The 20329-nt window shown below is 33.8% G+C and overlaps 3 protein-coding genes across 5 annotated transcripts; 1 reads left to right on the top strand and 2 right to left on the bottom strand.

Moving 5' to 3' along the window:
* LOC105852415 (uncharacterized) lies at window positions 1–7689 on the bottom strand. Of its 3 annotated transcripts, none has more exons than XM_073369914.1 (10): window positions 7432–7689; window positions 7047–7137; window positions 5385–5449; window positions 2773–5039; window positions 2341–2679; window positions 2142–2241; window positions 1287–2062; window positions 1018–1167; window positions 215–447; window positions 1–105 (listed from the first exon to the last, which is right to left on the bottom strand). In XM_073369914.1, exons 4-7 carry the CDS (start codon window positions 5019–5021, stop codon window positions 1349–1351), a joined length of 3402 nt encoding a protein of 1133 aa, XP_073226015.1. In that variant the 5' UTR covers window positions 5022–5039; window positions 5385–5449; window positions 7047–7137; window positions 7432–7689; the 3' UTR covers window positions 1–105; window positions 215–447; window positions 1018–1167; window positions 1287–1348. The 3 variants fall into 3 exon arrangements, with proteins under 3 accessions (XP_073226015.1, XP_073226016.1, XP_027191408.1); XM_073369915.1 differs by having other exon boundaries at window positions 215–439; window positions 7047–7149; XM_027335607.2 differs by having other exon boundaries at window positions 7047–7149.
* LOC101512338 (uncharacterized) lies at window positions 5632–6414 on the top strand. The gene has a single exon (XM_004506866.4). The coding sequence runs from the start codon at window positions 5632–5634 to the stop codon at window positions 6217–6219; it is 588 nt and encodes a 195-aa protein (XP_004506923.1). The 3' UTR covers window positions 6220–6414.
* LOC140920677 (uncharacterized) lies at window positions 6759–19789 on the bottom strand. The gene is made up of 3 exons (XM_073369478.1): window positions 19676–19789; window positions 18519–19509; window positions 6759–6854 (listed from the first exon to the last, which is right to left on the bottom strand). The coding sequence occupies exons 2-3, from the start codon at window positions 19497–19499 to the stop codon at window positions 6759–6761; spliced, it is 1077 nt and encodes a 358-aa protein (XP_073225579.1). The 5' UTR covers window positions 19500–19509; window positions 19676–19789.
* Between the last annotated feature and the right edge of the window lie 540 nt (window positions 19790–20329).

Consider the following 20329-nt stretch of genomic DNA (forward strand, 5'->3'; position numbering starts at 1 on the left):
CTTTGATTTCAAATGATACTTGAATTGCCTCCACTTAACCTTCATGTTATCCTTTAGTATCTTCTCAGTTTGCTCAGTGAATTCAGGAACAAATCTAAACTTTGTCTATCATATGAATAATTAACAAAACACAAATTTCGTTAGACATTTTTGCAAAAAAAAAGTATTTACAAAGCTTGAAATGAAATAGAACTTTTAAAAATTTATACAACACCTGAATTAGTTCAATCATATCAGTAATATAGGACTCAGGCATCTTACTCCAGCTAATGTAATTGATTGGAGCACATTGAGATCTCCTTACCAAACTTCCTATTGCATTTAATAGAGTTTTTCCTTCCCAACCAATAGGATGACCAAAAGAATCTACATCCACCAATATAAACTCTCCATCTGGCATGTCCCACACATCTAGCATATGTGTATAACCTCTTGTTCTCTTTTCACCTAAATCATATATTCATATTAGCAAACCATAAAACACTCAATATCAATTGTCTTAGATTAGTACAACCACAGTAAGTATAGTTAAACTAATAGTCATTGTTCTTGTGACGTGACTGTAAAATCCAATGGAAAAACTCCAAAGCATATAGAAGGCTAATAGGAAACAAGATTCCACCTAGCTACAAACCAAAACCATAAACTTCACTTCACAGAATAATATAAATTCTACATCTGGTTGCTAGTAGTATTAGAAGAAGAGCTAAAACCAGAAACAAGATCTGTCCAATTAAAAGCACAAGTAGTAGTAACAACACTGGTCCAATTTTGTTCGCTTCGTTAATTATTATTATTGCTGCTAATTCCAAAAAATTGACTGGACCAATTAAGCCCCCTATTAGTACAATTTTGTTCCTCTGTAACATGTGTATTCACACGTGTATTACAAATTTGAACTATATTTCAAGACCTACTAACAAAATTGGTAAGCCTACTACTAAGATAAAAATCCTTAGTTCGACCACGGACATGGGCAAATAGATCAACAGTTCTATTTTACCAAAAATAATTTACCTTCAGCTTCAACATGACTTCCTTCTTCAGACATAGAATGGTTATTTTGGTTGAGTTCATTATAGCCATCAATTGAGTGCCCTTCCTCTTGTGATTGTCCACAATTTTGAGTAGTATTCAACTTCCTTCTGCGCTTCCCCATGGTACTTTCTACATATGCCAAAGCCAAATTAGTATTTAATTGTTGTAAAAAACAAATAACCGATGACAGTACTAATCTACCTCAAATGAAACACATAAAATGGTAGGGAGCAAAAATAACTACACACCTTTGTAACTTCAATAAATTAGAAGTCAAATAAATTGATTGATAAATAATTTGCTCTATATATTAGAAGAAGTCTCCCTCACTCTCATCCTCTGTATCATCACCACCCTCATCATTTTGGAGAATGCTCTCCATGGATGTTGTAACTTCCATGATATCATGATTATCATCAACTTCTGGTCTAATCAAGTCGTTGTCATTTATATCTTGCAAGACTTGTTCATTCACTTGATCTACATCATTGGACAACTCATCACCCAAATCATACACATCTCTAACTTTAGCATGCACAACAACAAACCAATCATTTTGTGTTCTATTCTCTACATAGAATATTTTTTTGGCTTGAGAGGCCAAAATAAATGGGTCATCGCATACATCATTTCCTGTATGTTGCAAATAATTGAAATTGACTAATGTCATGCCTAAGTTATCAATTCTACAACCTTTATTTATGTCAACCCAGTCACACTTGAACAATAATGCCTTGTATTTTCCCGAATAATCTAATTGAATTATATCTGTGAGTGCACCATAATAGTTGATTTGCCCTTCTTTCGGGTGCTTATCTCTTGAACTAGCATAACTTTTTGTCTTAACAGTAACTACGATGCCACTATTTTGAGTCTTTAAGCCTCTTTCGCGCTTCTTTGTATGGAATCTAACTCCATTAATAATATAACCACTATATTTTCTCACTATTTCTAGTGGACCACGTGCAAGCCATTTGATATCCTCTGTCACTAGAGCACTACCTTGCTCTTCCAACCGTGAAACCTACAACAATTGCAAATTGTTAAAATTTAAAATGATTATAAATTCTATATTAGGGATGAAAATGATTTCTAACACATACTCGTTCACGGAACCAATCAGAAAATGATCGACCATGAATTTTGTCAACTTCATAAGAAGATAGTCGACGATTTTGTCTCCTAATAAGATCAATGTGTTCTCTGTGTAAAAAGGTTAAGAGAGATTAGATATTATAATTAGTATAAAGATGTCAAACCAAATTTTAGTAATTAAATATAAACATAAATAAATTGACTTACTTTTGGAAGGGGTCGACATTATGGCTATTAAAAAGCACATATCTATGTGCTTGCAACAATGTTTTCTTGTCAAGGGAGATCCGAGAAGCCCTTTTTCTTTTCTTCACATTGAATCCAACTTTACTCTTTCTCCCCAATGGTCTCCCTCTAGGATTTAAAAGATTTGTATTTTCCACAAAATCTGAATCATCATTTCGACTAGGTCGATTAAAATAAGTTTCCACCGAAGAGAGATATCGGGAACAAAATATCAAGCATTCATGAGCTAAATAACCCTCTGCAATAGATCCCTCTGGATGTGCTCGATTACGAACAAATGACTTTAGAGTAAAAAGGAACCTAAAAAAGAAAGTTTAGGTCACCAAATAAGATAACATAATTTTACTTAATAATCTAATAATGAATATAAATGAACGAAAAAATGTGTAATACCTTTCAATTGGATACATCCATCGATAATGAACAGGACCTGCAACTTTTGCCTCATATGCCAAATGAATTAACAAATGTACCATTATAGTGAAAAAAGATGGAGGGAAAATCTTTTCTAACTGGCACAATGTTTTGGCAATTCGATTCTCCAAGTGCTCCAAATTATGCTCATTAAGAACCTTGCCACACAATTCTTTGAAGAAATGACAAAGATCGCATATAGCTAAACTCACTTTGTCAGGCAAAAAACCTTGTATAGCTATAGGAAGAAACTCTTGCATTAAAAGGTGACAATCATAGCTTTTGAGACCAAATATCTTGTGTTGCTTCACTTGCACACATCTAGATATATTAGAAAAATATTCATCTGAGGTTTTTAAGTTTTTGAGAACTTCCAAAAATATTTCTTTCTCATTCGATGTCATTTGGTAACAAGCTCTAGGCAAATATTTTTTACCTTTACTTGGATGCATCGTTGGATGTAGTTGACTTCTAATGTTCATGTCTACAAGGTCATAACGTGCCTTATCGTTATCCTTTGATTTTCCGTCTAAATGCAACAATGTTCCAATAATGTTATCACAAACATTTTTTTCAATGTGCATTACATCAAGATTATGACGAAGAACATTATGTTGCCAATAAGGTAATGTGAACAAAATGCTTTTCTTTTTCCATGGTGACCCATTACCTATTCCATGATCTTCCAATTGTCTCAAGACACTTGCACCATTAGGTAGCTCCGGCGGTGCTCTAAACTCTTGGGTTCCATCAAATTCTCCTCTATTGTATCTCCACTTACTAGTAGGCTCTAACCAACGACGATCACACATGTAGCAAAACTTCCGACTATAACGCAACCAATGAGACGCAGTTTTTAAACCACAACATGGACAAGCGTATCGACCTTTAGTGCTCCAGCCTGACAAATTTGCATATGCTGGGAAATCATTGATAGTCCACATGATAGCAGCACGCATTTGAAATGACTCTTTTTTGCATGCATCAAATGTTTTCACCCCAATTTCCCATAATTCTTTTAGTTCTTCCACAAGAGGTTGCATATAGATATCAAGTTTATTTCCTGGACCTTTTGGACCGGGAATAAGCAATGAAAGTATAAAATTAGGTTGCTTCATACACATCCATGGAGGAAGATTATAAGGAATCAAAACAATAGGCCAAGTGCTATGAGAAATTGACATAGTTTTGAAAGGGTTAAAACCATCAGAAGCTAAACCTAGTCGAACATTACGAGGGTCGCACGAAAAATCAGGATGTTGACTATCAAAATATTTCCAAGCGAAAGAATCAGCTGGATGTCTCATGAGCCCATCTTTTGTTCTACCATCTTTGTGCCATGTCATAGAAGAAGCTATTTTTGATGATAGAAAGAGTCTTTGTAGTCTAGGTTTAAGAGGAAACCAACGAAGAACCTTTGCAGGGACTTTTTTTCTACCTTCATTGTCATTAGAGTTTAGTTTCCATCGTGACATGCCACATTTTGAGCAAATTTGAGCATTAGCAGAATCTCTCCAATATAATATGCAATCATTGGGACAAGCATGAATTTTTTCATATGAGAGACCTAATCCACAAATAATCTTTTTTGTATCATAAAAAGATTTCGGCAATGTATTTTCTTCTGGTAATGCATCCCTTAAAAGCTCTAACAACATGGAAAAACTTTTGTCAGTCCACCCGTTTAGACACTTTAAGTGATACAAATGGACAATAAATGATAGTTTTGTGAACTTCTTACAACCAGGATAAAGATTTTGCTCTGCCTCATTTAACAACTGATAGAACTTATCCAAATTACTATCATCTTCAAATTGTTGAGTATTGGTTTCATCTATGAATGCTTTGGGATTCTCGTCCTCCACATTTAAATTTGCACCATCACTCTCATTAGTTGGATGTATTCCAAAGGCATCATGAATCAATGTATCTATGTCATGGTCAAACTCTCCGTCTACTTGAGATACACTTTGAGAACTAGACGAGCTAACTTGTTCACCATGAAAGACCCAAGTAACATAACCTTTTAGAAACCCAAAATGGATTAGATGCTCATAAATATCCACTCGAGAGCGCCACTTGCAATTGACACAATTGGTGCAAGGACATAAAATTTTTCCATCATTTGATTTTGCAAATGCAAAATCAAGAAAATTAGTAACTCCTCTAATGTACTTCTCTTTATTAAGAGAGTTGTTAGGGTTGTAGGATATCCAACTCTTATCCATTCAATTCAATGCAATAAACTGAAAAATTGAATGAAATAACACAAAAATTAATAAATATAACTTAAATATAAAGAAAGGAAAATTAAGGAAACAAACGGATGATAATAATAATAATTATAATTATAATAATAATCATCATAAATAGTGTTTCTTGATAAATTATAATAATAATAATAATAATAATAATAATAATAATAATAATAATAATAATAATAATAATCTTGATTGCTACTTGTTTGTATGTCTTTATTATTATAAGATATATGATATTTTATTGCTAAATAGAAGTTAGCTACTGTAGACCCCGCTTATTGTTTTGCATTTTTAATAATAATACAAGCTATTGTATTTTTAAAAACTAACCGAGAAGATTGAAACAACGAACTCAAGAACCAGCCTTGTGTACGTCCAAGCTTCAGATAAGCACTCTGGTTACCATAAGAAAGAAAGAAAGTCATAATATTAGAAAGTTGAGACATTTTCCAAGTAATTCTTACTACTGGCCCACATTCCTTTTTGCACCTCCCTTTCACCATATATATATAGTAGAGAAACATGTGATGGTAACATAATTTTAAGGTTCAAAGTTCAAACAAGCACAAACTAAGACATGGCTTCTTTTTGTTTCAAGCAAAATTTCAAGCTTCTCTTTTATTTTTCTCTCTTGTGTGTTTTCTTTTTTCTACTTCCTTTACTTTTTCACTCCTTGAAACCATTCCTTATGCAATTTTTCAGCAACATCATTGACAAGAGTTACATGTTCCTTCTCAGCAATACACTTCTTGGTTTTATAGCATTTTATTCTAGTATAATCAATTCATCTTCATCAACAACTTACCAAAGTATCGAATATGTTATCGAAAGCGAAAAGGGTAGTCGGTTCGAATTATATGAATCAGAATCAGATGCTGCAGAACCAATTGCTGTGGATAACTTTATGGAAAATGAATCCCAAACAGAAGAAGAAAATAGTTTGATGATAGTGGAACCAGAAAATGTGATTATAGATTTAGAAGAAGATCAAGAAGACGAAAATGCCCTTATGATAATTGATGAATATGACACAGAGGAATTAAACAAGAAATGTGAGGATTTTATAAAAAAGATGAAAGCTGCATTCTGTTCTGATTCAAGAGCTGAGAAAAGTTTTTATTTTGATTATTATCAGAATCAGAAATCACTTGTGCTTGTTAATTAATTGAGTACCAATGGAATCTTTATCAGAAAAACAATATCTTAGACTTATCTTTTAAGCTAACAAATCAGATTTTTCATTTTTGCTTGTAGGAATTAAATGTTTTTTTCCTACATGATTCTGTTTGTTCTGTTTTATTTTTATTTTGTGTAAATAAGCTCTTACATAGCTAGATTTTAGATTCGGACTCGAGACATGGAATCCAACTAATAATATTAGCATATATCATGTACACATGGTAGAATTGCTCTCACCACTGATGAGAATGCTCAGCCAGTACGAGATTGAAGAGTACAAATTAATATACATAATTTGAAATTTAATCAAACATATCTATTTTTGTCCTCATTTATATTTATATTTTGAGATTGAAGAGTACTCTAATATTATCAAGACTTGAATCTTGGAGTGTGTGATACATAGTTCTGATAACTGTTAAATTAAAAGAGAGATAAACTTTATCCGGTAAATCTATTGCTTCTCATGCTATAGAACATTCAAACACATAATTATCATGACCTAAATTCTACCCTTATTTTATATTAAATACATGAAATACCAGTAGTAGCGATGACCGTAAACCACTCTGAAACCGACTTTCTGACAAAGGCACTAATATCCAGCGAAAGACCAGCAATCTCAAAATTCAGATTCAGGGATAGTAGACAGAACAACTTTCATTTATTTTTCAGAATGAAATTGCAACAATTGAAACATGAGTGATGGCAGAATAATTAAGGTGTTTACATATGATGATCAGAATATTGGAAAATAGACAATCGACTCAAAGATCAAGAGTTAGGAAGCTGCAATACATGATATAATTGTACCTGAGCTTGAAGATGAGAAACTCCATATTTGTTTTTTGCTTTTTCATTATCCTTTCTCTGAAAATTAATCCCTAAATCGCTGAATCTGAATCTGAATTTGAATCTGAATCGATGAGTTTGAATAACAAAATTGTAAATCATAAATTGTAAATTGTTGAACCGTAAGATAAATCCGATTGAAGATAAACACAGATTGAAGATGAAATTGAAGGAGTTGATTGAGGACAAAATCAAATAAACGATGAAGAAATCGGAAAAAGTGAAAATCAACTTTGACAATTTCTGAGATGAAATTGGGAAACAAATTGAGAAGAAAAGAAATAGGGAGAAATAATTTCAGAAATCGAAATGAAATGAAGGCATTGCATTGAAGAACAAAAATTACCTTGACAATTTCTCAGCGTTGAAGGAAATCAAAATGGGAATGAAGGCCTTGCATGAATTGATTTTCGGTGAACGAAGCCGTGAAATGGTTTTTGATGAATGAAGCCGTGAAATGAATGAAGCCGTGAAATGGTTTTGGGGTGAAAGGCGTGAAATGATTTTAGGCGTGAAATGATTTTAGGCGTGAAATGGTTTTTGATTTTTTACGTGAATAGATTTTTGATGTGAATAGTTTTTTTTTAAGTTATTATAAAATTAATATTAAATTAGCATTTGTGACAGTCCCTCTGTAGCTAAAAGTAACTATAGTGACAAATAAATATATATCACTAAATATTGAGTGTCACAGTAGATCTTTTTTTTTTGTAGTGAGAATTTGTGAGAATTAGAGACTTTTTAGGTTATAATATTTGTTTACCTATATGACCTAATAGGTCTTGGTTATATAGTTACTTCTTCTAGGGTTTCTAGAAGATTCCCATTGTGATCGTTAGAGCGGTTGTTTGTAATCTTCAGATCAAACTCAGATGTTGGATGTGTGTCTTTATATCTATAGAAATGTGAGTGCCATCTAGTGGTCGCAATAACGACATGATTGCCATCAAGTGTCTCAGAGTGAATGCATAGGCAAGCTTTCGTGCCTATCATCATTGGATTATCTCATTGTCCATCTAGTGCTTATGATTGGAATTCTAGGTGAATTATGATAGACTAATGCTTTTGATTCCATCTTTGTGAGAGGGTTGTCCAAATTTCGAGAAGCAAATGCGATGCTAACATTAGGAATCCAATATTTGGAAAAGGATATATTGCATTGAGTGGAAGATTTAACTAGACCCAAGGTGGGAGTATTTCTTTCGCATCAATGCCCCCTTGACATTCTCAAGAACAAGAAGAGGAAGAAAAACAACTTATCGGGTGTTAAGACGCTCCTAATAAACCGAACATAATAGAAGAACTCTGCCAAATGGTACCGACCATGTGGTATTGGAAAACACCTTTGACATTAATTAATTTTAGGCTAAAATATATGTTTGACATGTACTGGAGGGCACTTGGAACAATGATGACTTTAAATGCATGGGCCAGATTCTCAATTTGGTCTTTTTTTTTCTTCTCAATTTGGTATTTTATTTAATTTAAAGTAAATGTATTAAAATGTCAACAATGTTATTATTTTTTTTATAGAAACTCATAAAATTCATCAAAATTTTCAAACAAAACTCATAAAATTCATTACCAATTTCAAAAATAATCATATATTCATCAAATTCATAACTCAAATATTTAAATAAACTCATATTTTCATCTCCAACAACATCAAATTCATCTTATAAAAAATGAAAATATAAGTTTATTTGAATCATTAATTTGATGAAATATGCATTATATTAAATATGATAATTAACTTTATAGATTTGTTTTTAAATATTACTGTCATAGTCTCTTTGTAATATCTTGCATTCTTTCACGATCTCCTTCGATCTCATTGTGTTTGTATCCCTCTCTCTACATCGTATTTTATTGTTATTCGTCTATATCCATCCAACTAAGGGTGAGCGTGGGTTGGATTGGGCCGATTTTGACAAAATCCAATATCTGACCCGATCGATTATCTTTGGGTTGGGTTAAGTTCTAAACCTGTATTTTTTTCATTTAACTCAAACCGAACCGACCCGGTCATGAACGGGTTGGATTGGCGGATTATACATAAATAATAACATGTTTTTTGTTTTACGGGAAAAATATATTGAGGCTGCATACACTTTGTCACAATATTTACATGTACGTTTATCATTTCTCGTTTTAAAATATAACCAAGCACTAGAAGAGGCTTTACTAGGTTTTCTTTTGGATACCTCGTTTCCTTGAGTTTGCGGCAATGATAAGAGACCTAAATCTTATGCTTGTTGTGATGAAAACTGTTGTGCTTGTGGAACAAATTGATTAGGAGCTTCTTGTACTTGTTCCATTTATCTTAAATATATGCAATAATATAGTTAAAAAAATTCAAAGGTAAAAGGAAAAGTAAGAGAAAACAATTAGCGCTGCTACTTGACCCACCACATTACTTTTATCATTACACATAACTCACCAATCATTTTAGTTTACTAAGCTACCATAATTTTTTAACAGTAATGATTCATTTGTTTATTTTTAGAGTACTTACTATTTTCAAATACAATACTATAAAAAAAGTGTTTAATAGATTTAAATGTAACAAATTTAAACTAAATTAATTCTAAGAATAAGCTTTTGCATAAGCATTATTTTAGCTTATAAATAGTATTTAACTCAAAAAATTTGTATTTAACAAATTTAAAAAATTTAAACTAAATTCATCATAAACATAAACTTTCAATTCATACCTTCATTATGCAAAACTATAACAAAATATAACATTTAAATAAATATCAGTTATGAGCACTTGCGGAACAAAAGAAGAACGTGGAGGAAGCGCAGCTGGTAGAACAAAAGAAGAAGGTTGGCAGCGGCACCTTCAGGAAGTCTAAATAGAAAAGTAAGGTGGACAAAAGAACGTGGTAGCAGCGCATCTGGTAGAACAAAAGAAGAAGGAGGGCAGCGACGTCTTTAGGAAGTCTAGACACAAAAAGAAGGTGGACACAATAGAAGAAGAAGGTGGACATAAATATGGAATAGAAGAAGAAGGTAGATGATGGCTGTTGAAAATCCAAAGAAGAAGAGTAATGAAACCCTATTGGGCTGCCAAACAAAATTTAAAAAAAATTTATAACTAGTTATCGGGTCGAGTCTACGGGTTGACGGGTTCAAATTGAAGAACCTATTACTCGAACTAAATATAAGCAGATTTCAATGGATTGCGTCGGGTCGGACCCCAAAGTGATCGAGTACGGGTAAAAATTGAGTTGGGTGAGTGGGTTGGCAGATCAACCTGCGCCCATGTACACTCTTATATCCAACCACCTTTAAATGAATGATTAATCACACTTTGAACAAAGTTTGACCCAAAAGTTAACATTTTGATACTATTGATTAACATTAATCAATAGTATCTAATAATTAACCAATTTTTCTTTTTTTGAATGCTTAACATTATTTGAAAAAATATGGTTTTTGAACATATTTTGATCTAAAAATTAACCAGTTAATCTAACTCAAGTAGCAAGTTTTTATATTCTCTCGTTATATAATTTCAACCTTGTAAATCTATTATAAAGTGACTCAATTAGATAATATAGAATCACAAGGTGTTTATATAGAATGATTCATCAATACAAAACGCCAGTCCTTGTATAAGTACAAGAAGACAATAAGTGTGCTTTCTTTTACTATCACTACGCGAAAAAACGCATTTTACAGCGCTTTTTTTTAAGCTATTTACAGCGCTTTTTCAAAAAAATAAGCGTTGTGGAATCGAGCGTTGTAAATGATACAACAACGCTTTTAAAAAAGCGCTATAAAACATGTAAATACAACGCGCACTTGTTATGCACATTTTACAGCGCTTCTTCACAAAAAAGCGTTGTAATATGCACCCGATTATATGAGTTATGGGTCTGCTTTTAGAGCGCTTTTTAACACAAGCGCTGTAAAATGCACACCCATAATTTCATATTATGGTCTGCATTTTACAGCGCTTTCTCAAAAAGCGCTGTAATATGCCCACTCATAATTTCATATATGGGTGTGCATTTTACAGCGCTTTCTCAAGAAAGCGCTGTAATATGCCCACCCATAATTTCATATATGGGTGTGCATTTTACAGCGCTTTTGTTAAAAAGCGCTCTAAAAGCAGACCCATAACTCATATAATGGGGTGCATATTACAGCGCTTTTTTGTGAAGAAGCGCTGTAAAATGTGCATAACAAGCGCGCGTTGTATTTACATGTTTTATAGCGCTTTTTTAAAAGCGCTGTTGTATCATTTACAGCGCTCGATTCCACAGCGCTTATTTTTTTGAAAAAGCGCTGTAAATGGCTTAAAAAAAGCGCTGTAAAAGCCGTTTTTTCGCGTAGTGTAAAAAAAGCGCTGTAAAATGTGTGTTTTTTTTTTTAAACGCTGTAAATTAATTATTTGAAATGAAAAGCGCTTTTTAGCTTTTTATGGCATTTTTTTTAAAAAGCGCTGTCTTTTATCTTTGTATCCAAAATTATTTTGATCCAAAATCACTTCACAATCAGTGCACACAACAACAAAACATATTCAAATACCATAAGCAGTTCACACAATCAGTAGAACATAAATCAAAACTCTGTAACTTTATTAACATATATGTAACTCTGTAACTCTGTAATTTACAACCTAAGTAACTACATTCAGATACATATATACAACCTAATTTACAACCTAATTAACTACATTCAGATACATATATAGCAGCAGCGACCGATTTTCCCCGATCCAGATTTTTTGTTGCTGCAAGTTTTGCAGCTTTATTACCCTCCAGCCTTTGTAGTTTGGCAGCCCTATTAACCTCCAATTTTTGAGGTCTGCTGCCTTTTTTTGGCTGTAGGGGTGGTTTATTTATTTGGACCTACAAAAATGAGGTAAAATGTTAGTTTATTGAATCTGAAAAAATAAAAAACCTTAGGCAATAAATGTGACAAACCTTTTCGGGAGATGTAACTGATTTGTCCTTGGGAATCTTTTTTTCGAGGGCAACAAGGTGTGTGGGCCATGCCACGTAACTGCCAATAGCGTCGCTTAAGAACTTCATATCTCCATCGTTGTCCGGTATGGGCAACGGTGCAGTTGGTTCGAAAGCAACCGTAGGCGATACTTTGACATGGCCCGCGGGGATCGGAATATTGTGCAATACTTCTCCCGAAGTATTGTGCAATATTCCTTTTCCCACCTTCCGTTGAGTCGGCGAGGACAAGTATAGGACACATGTAGTGACACCCTACATCAATAGTTAAAACATAAGTACAGTTAATATATAAGTTTGTTTAATACATAAGTAATTACATAAGCAAGTAAGTAGTAAGTAATTAATTACCTCGGGAATACTCTTCAAACCGACGTTGCAACTCCCGGTTTCACTCTCCATTTGTATTTCAGGTTGGAGCTGAACCGGAAGTTGCTTGTCTTTATTCGTATTCACCAAGAGTGCCACTTGCTCCGATAAGATTCTGAGCTTCTCTAATACTTCCTCGTTGGAAGGTTTTTGGCGCTTCTCTTGAGGAAAAAAGCTTTTGGGAGTTACGCCAAATCCTTTCCCCCTCACTCGACCGGAATACTCAGGGACATTAAACACTTTCCCAAGAATGTCCCTGCACGTATCCTTGTTGCCCTCTTGAGTTTCAGAACTTTGTTCAATAGTTTCCTAAAATACATGTAACATTAAAAAGATAAGTTCAATAGCATTTTTAAAATACAATATTAAAAAATATTAAAGTGATAATATACTTACACAAAGTTCTACAACTTTCTTGACATTTTCATTATCAACCACTCCTTCTTTGTTAACACGCGCTTCCTTCCATAAGATATGACGACCCAAGGGTTGATCGGCTTGGGTGTCTTTTCTCTATTCGTTAAAATCATAAACAAAATAATACAAATTAGTTACACACTATAGTTTATAATACAAATTACAAGTGATGTTTAATTACTTACAATTTTTTGTTCAAGGCGTGCATATCCCATACGTGATTTCTTGTATGGGTGTTTTGGGTTGCTTGCCCGTTCGCGATTTGCCTTACTAATATTCTATATAAAAAAAAAATAGCAATTGTGTAAAAATTTAAAATACGCTACGAATATGAATAATAAAACACAAATGCTAATAAATTAATCACTTACGACAAACGCCGGGTCAGAACGTTTGGAAACAAATGCACTCCATTCATCCTTTGATATATAATGTTGATATATCTTTGGAGGTTCAGCATTTGTGTTTCCTTCTCTATCTTTTAGATAGAAATTTGAGAGATGGGATCTAAATCCACGATGGATTTTCCCAGCAACTCTCAAAACATATGACTTTCGTTCCTCATCAAGAACAAAAGTGGTCTGCAATGAAAACAATTATAAGTAATGTATTTTACAGAAAAAAAATTATAAATGACAAAAGAGTAGATCAAAATATTTACTTGAATGTCATTCCAGATGATATCTTTGGCATCCTTCAACGCCTTATCTCTCCAGTTGTCTATTGTTATTGGGACATTTTGACGAACAACAGCCCCAATGTAGCTTACAAACATGGAGCTGTTGGGGTCAACTGGCTGACCACTCTCGTTCCAGCCAACCTAATAAACTCATATAGTAAGTACATGCCCTAAACCCTAAAAAAAGATAAAAAAACACACAGCAAACAGAGTATATATAGTATACCTCAAATTTAATGCCACTGCTCCGTGCTTTAATCACCCTTTGCATGATAGTTGCACCACGTTTGACTTCTTTTTCGTAAGTCTTAGAGGTGCCAACTTCTTCATTTTGAACTTCTAAATCTTTGTTTGTATCCATTTAACTACAACAAGTTCAACATGCACTTTAGTATAACATCAACAAGCTCAACATGGATCATGCATTATTATAAACAAACTCAACATGTATCAGTATATCTTAAAAAAGCTCAACATGCATTCTAATGATTACAAAAATTTAATAACATCAATACCTGAATAATGATGGTTCGAAGAAAGACGAAATGCAAAGAAAAGAGGGTTTGCAGAAAGTTCACAGAAATATGGTTCACAGAAATACGGTTTGAAGAAATACGTAATGAGGGTTACGTATTTCAATGAAAATATATTGTGTGAAATGGGAGAGATGATCTTGGATGGAAATAAGGTTCGAAATGAAGGAGATGATCGTGGAAATAAGGTTCGTAAAGGACGGGATGATAGGGTTTGCAAAAGAAGAGAAGAAATGAAGGTTGAGATGAAGGTTACGTAATGAAGAGGAAACTGAAGAGGTAACTGTTATATATACGTAACACTTTTACAGCGCTTTTTATAAGCCTTTTACAGCGCTTATTTTGTAAAGCGCTCTAAAAGGCTTCTTTAGTTAAATTTTTAAAAGGCTCTTTTACAGCGCTTTTTTCAAATAAGCGCTGTAAAAGACCTCCGTGTGTTATTATGTTATTTGAATGCCTTTTACAGCGCTTTTTTCAAATAAGCGCTGTAAAAGACCTCCGTGTGTTATTATGTTATTTGAATGCCTTTTACAGCGCTTTTTTCAAATAAGCGCTGTAAAAGACCTCCGTGTGTTATTATGTTATATGAATGCCTTTTACAGCGCTTTCACACATAAGCGCTCTAAAAGGCTTCTTTAGTTAAATTTTTAAAAGGCTCTTTTACAGCGCTTTTTTCAAATAAGCGCTGTAAAAGACCTCCGTGTGTTATTATGTTATATGAATGCCTTTTACAGCGCTTTCACACATAAGCGCTCTAAAAGGCTTCTTTAGTTAAATTTTTAAAAGGCTCTTTTACAGCGCTTTTTTCAAATAAGCGCTGTAAAAGACCTCCGTGTGTTATTATGTTATTTGAATGCCTTTTACAGCGCTTTTACACATAAGCGCTCTAAAATGTCTCTTTATGTTAATTTTAAGAGGCTCTTTTACAGCGCTTTTCCCAAATAAGCGCTGTAAAAGACCTCCGTGTGTTATTATGTTATATGAATGTTTTTTAAAGCCTTTTACAGCGCTTTTCCACATAAGCGCTCTAAAATGTCTCTTTATGTTAATTTTAAAAGGCTCTTTTACAGCGCTTTTTCCAAATAAGCGCTGTAAAAGGCCTTATTGTTTTTGTGTTTTGTTATGTTATGTTATTTTTTAAACAAGCTCAACATGCATGCAAAACCCACATAGTAGTAACTGGTCACCACAAAAATCCCTTCCTCTTCACCAAACTCTTCTCCTTTTATGCATCTTCTTCACAAACATCAAAGCTTACTCTTTCACAATTCAATCTCCACCTCAACACCCTTTTTATCTCTTTACATTCTCTTTCCTTCTTAAATCGAAACTTAATTGGTATTCAGGATCATTGCCATGTTGCGAAAAATGGGTTTGTGTCTGGTGTTTTTGGGGATTCCCATGATGCGTACAAGGTGTTTGAAGAAATGGGTTTGTGTCTGATGTTTTTTGGATTCCCATGATGCGTACAAGGTGTTTGAAGAAATGGGTTTGTGTCTGATGTTTTTTGGATTCCCATGATGCGTACAAGGTGTTTGAAGAAATTAGGTGTCTGATGAATATTATTTTTAAAGCTTTTTTACAGCGCTTTGTCAAATAAGCGCTGTAAAATGTCTTTTTTACTCACTTTCAAAAGAGTCGTTTACAGCGCTTTGTGTGAAAAGCGCTGTAAAAGGTATAAAACACTCATTATTTTATTTTTAAAAGGATCTTTTACAGCGCTTTTTAAGATAAGCGCTGTAAAATGTCTCTTTATTTTATTTTTGTGTTTGGTTTATTTGGGTTGGGATGACATTAAAAACATTTTTATCATTGTTTATTGGATTAAAAATATTGTTATCATTGTCTTTATCACAATACTTTAGGAGATGATGAATTATTAGAAATGAGTATTCTGAAGAATCTATATATATATATGCACTGAGCAAAAGAGAATCTCTCTATTCAGTTCAGTTCAGTTCATGTAAATTACTAATTTATATTCAGTTCAGTTCATGTAAATCAAGCTAAATATAAAACACTCATTGTTACATGAACTTGGTATAAAACACTCAAATCAAGCTAAATATAAGCAGAAAATAAATTAATCAGAAAATAAATTAATCAGAACTTAGTATAAAACACTCAATTCAGATTACATGCATATTTACAATAACACAGTTCAGATTACATGCATAGCTTATATAAAACAATTAAACATATATATACATTAAGATGCCCTTCTTCTTTTCCTGGTGACATTCACATTTGTTTGTCCATTTACAATACGAAACGATGGATTAATCCAAATTCCCTCATCATGATCATCTCTAAGATATAAACCATCATCAGTTGAATCAATTTCATGTGGTTGTTGTGATGTTGCAAATAAAAGATCATTACCAACATCTTCATCATTATTGTTATCATCACTTATTTTATTGGTCGATAGGACAACAGACCATTTATCATTAGAAGGATCAGTGACATAAAACACTTGTTGAGCTTGCGACGCTAAAATAAAAGGCTCGTCTTTGTATCCCACCCTATTAAAATCGACAAGCAAGAATCCTGACTCATCAATCCGAACGCCATTATTATTATCGACCCACTTGCAACCAAATATGGGAACACGAAACATTGTGTAGTCTAACTCCCATATGCGCTCGATAACCCCAAAATATGATAGATTTGCATATATTGGGTTTTTGTCTTTTGCACTTGAGACATGCATCGCTTCAGCTACGAGAGTGACTCCACTATTTTGCATAGTGGTCTGATCATCTTGTTCTTTGGTATAAAATGTGTAGCCGTTAATAACATAACCAGTGTAAGAAAAGACATGTAAGCTCGGACCATTTGCTAGCCACCTCAATCTATTTGAAATTGATCCGGGGTCTATATCAAATTTTGACATTATGTGATTTTTTAACCATGTTACAAAACTTCGATTGTGCTCTCGAGTTATCCAATTTTGATTCCTATTCATGTTCAAACGAGATAACTGATCAATGTGTATTGTAACATACGGTTGAACCTCATCATCATTGTGCAGAACATACAATTGTGCCTGCTCCCATTCTGTCCTTGATATAGTCAGTAGTCTCCTTCCAGTTATCCCTTCTCCTGATAGTCTTCCCGAATGACGAGACATGGGAAGCCCTATGGATTCAACATTGGACAGATATTCAGTACAAAATTCAGCAGCCTCTTCAACAATGTATCGTTCAGCAATACAACCTTCTGGTCGACTTCTACTTTTTACGTACCCTTTTAATATTTTCATATATCGTTCTATCGGATACATCCATCTCATATAAGCTGGCCCACAAAGTTGTGTCTCCTTAACCAGATGAACAGTAAGGTGAACCATTATATCAAAAAACGATGGTGGGAAATACATTTCAAGCTCACACAAAGTAACAACAATTTCCCTCTGCAATGTCGGTAATTTCTGAGGGTCGATCACTTTACTACAAATTTCCCTGAAGAAGAAACATAATCTAGTTAAGGCTAGTCGAACTTTTTCAGGTAAAATGGAACGTATACCTATTGGTAGCAAATGCTCCATTATAATATGACAATCATGGGTCTTCAAACCTTTTAACTTGAGGTCTTTCATACAAACCAAATTTTTAATGTTCGAAGAGTATCCTTCTGGAACTTTAACTTCGTGTAGAAATTTACATAAAACAATTTTTTCCTTTCTAGATAGAGTATGAGCGGCTGGAGGTAGATATGTGCGATTTCCTTTCTTTACTGGAGCCAGTTCATTTCTTATTCCCATATCGACCAAGTCCAATCTTGCATTGACGCCATCTTTAGACTTTCCTGGAACATTGAGTAACGTACCAATAACACTTTCAAATACATTTTTTTCAATATGCATCACATCGAGGAAATGTCTTACATACAATGACTTCCAATATGGCAATTCAAAGAAAATTGACTTTTTCTTCCACCCAGTTTTCACCAGCTCTCCCGCAAAAGGTTTGCCAAATTTATTGGTCAAACCTTGTACTTTTTCAAGTATTTGATATCCAGTCGGTGCTAAAGGAGCTTTACCTTCCTCTGATTTTCCATTGAATGCATTTCTCCACCCACGATACTGATGACTATAAGGTAAAAATCTACGATGTCCAAGAAACACATTCTTCTTACAATGTTTCAACCGCATCCAATTTGTACTCTCTTCACATATAGGACATGCACACTGACCTTTAATGCTATATCCTGATAAATTACCATATGCTGGAAAATCATTAATTATGCCGAACAACATAACCCTTAAATTGAAACATTCTTTCTTATACCCATCATAAACTTCCACACCTGTCTCCCACATACTTTTTAAATTTTCGATTAGAGGAGTCAAGTATACGTCGATATCATTCCCCGGTTGTTTGGGTCCAGAAATTAACAGAGACAACATCATAAACTTACGCTTCATACATAACCATGGAGGTAGGTTATATATTACCAAAATCACAGGCCACGTGCTATGTGAGATGCTTTGAAGACCATGTGGATTCATTCCATCAGTAGAAAGTGCAAGTCTTAGATTTCTTGACTCTATCCCGAATTCAGGATACTCGTGATCAATTTTTGCCCATTGTGGGGAATCTGCAGGGTGTCGAAACATTCCATCTCTAATTCTTTCATCTGCATGCCATGTCAAGTGTTTTGAATCTTCTTCACTGCGATACATGCGCCTAAATCTTGGTATTATAGGAAAATACCACACGACTTTTGCTGGAGTAGATTCTTTCTTCTTATATCGAGAGACATTGCATTTCGGACACGCCTTAAGTAGTTCATATTCGTTTCGAAATAAAATGCAATCGTTAGGACACGCATGAATCCTTTCGTAACTCATTCCAATAGAACACAAAATCCGTTTAGCCTCGTAGGTCCGACTGGGAAGTTCATTATCATCTGGCAACATATCTTTTATGAGTGTTAATAATTCCGTAAAGCTTTTATCAGACCATCCATTACTCGCTTTTAAGTTGTACAACTTTAATATCGCTGACAGTCTTGTGAATTTAGTACAACCATTATATAATTCTTTCTCTGCATCACTCAACAAACTTTCAAACATTTTAGGACAATCTCGAAGATCTTCTTCAACTGCTTTTGCAATCTCATCAACTCGGTCCGGCTCATATGTATCTGTATCGAAGTCAGTTGAAGCATATGTCGAACTATTCTCAAAATTAATGTTTCCTTTTTTTTTCTCACCATGTCTTATCCAACATGTGTAGCTTTGATCAATTCCATTACATACTAGATGTCCTTCTAATTCATCTTCTCTAACACGTTTTCCAAAACAACATTTTAAACAAGGACAAACTACTCTATTTGGATCTTTTGCATTCTTCACTGCAAACTCAACAAACTCCTTCACTCCAATTTCATACTCTTTTGACAATCGATTGGCTGAAATCCATTTCCTATCCATATTATACCACCTATATAAATGCAGTAACAAAAATAATAAGCTTTCAAAACATATCAACAAGTTTCAAAAAGAAACCAATATCAACTAACAATTTCAAAACAGAACAGATCATGTGGTATGAGTTTTTGACAATTTTTGACAATTTCAAAACATAACAGATCATGTGTAAAAAATACCTTAGACAACGTAGATGGCCGCACAGTACGTAGAGGATATTAGGGTTCGCAACGTATATAATTATTTGAAAGATGTAGAGGATATGAGGGTTTCCAACGTATATAATTATTTGAAAGATGTAGAGGATATGAGGGTTTCCAACGTATATAATTATTTGAAAGATGTAGAGGATATGAGGGTTTCCAACGTATATAATTATTTGAAAGATGTATTTTACAGCGCTTGTGAAAAAAGCGCTGTAATAGGTAGTTAAATTCAATGAAAGCGCATGTGTTTTACAGCGCTTGTGAAAAACGCGCTGTAATAGGTAGTTAAATTCAATGAAAGCGCATGTATTTTACAGCGCTTGTGAAAAAAGCGCTGTAATAGGTAGTTAAATTCAATGAAAGCACATGTATTTTACAGCGCTTGTGAAAAAAGCGCTGTAACTGATACGCGAAAGCGCTTCCTTTTACAGCGTTTTTTTGACAAGCGCTATAAAGGCCTTATAACGTGATGCGCAAACGTTATATGACCTACTACAGCGCTTGTTTTACAGCGCTTGTCATCAAAAGCGCTGTAAAAGGTTCCGTTATTTTTAAAATATAATTACAATAGCGCTTGTGTTTAGCAAGCGCTGTAAAATGGGCGCTGTTAAATGTCATTTTTGGCGT

This window comes from Cicer arietinum, chromosome 6 (assembly GCF_000331145.2).
Source record: "Cicer arietinum cultivar CDC Frontier isolate Library 1 chromosome 6, Cicar.CDCFrontier_v2.0, whole genome shotgun sequence".
NCBI lineage: Eukaryota > Viridiplantae > Streptophyta > Magnoliopsida > Fabales > Fabaceae > Cicer > Cicer arietinum.

Coding starts and splice junctions, on each gene's coding strand:
- LOC105852415 (XM_073369914.1), bottom strand. CDS start 5,021: ATGGATAAGAGTTGGATATCCTACAACCCTAACAACTCTCTTAATAAA. Junction 2,242..2,340: donor AATGTCGACCCCTTCCAAAA/GTAAGTCAATTT, acceptor CTTTTTACACAG/AGAACACATTGATCTTATTA. Junction 2,063..2,141: donor CTGATTGGTTCCGTGAACGA/GTATGTGTTAGA, acceptor CAATTGTTGTAG/GTTTCACGGTTGGAAGAGCA.
- LOC101512338 (XM_004506866.4), top strand. CDS start 5,632: ATGGCTTCTTTTTGTTTCAAGCAAAATTTCAAGCTTCTCTTTTATTTT.
- LOC140920677 (XM_073369478.1), bottom strand. CDS start 19,499: ATGGATAGGAAATGGATTTCAGCCAATCGATTGTCAAAAGAGTATGAA. Junction 6,855..18,518: donor GCACGTGGCCTGTGATTTTG/GTAATATATAAC, acceptor CTGAATTTTGAG/ATTGCTGGTCTTTCGCTGGA.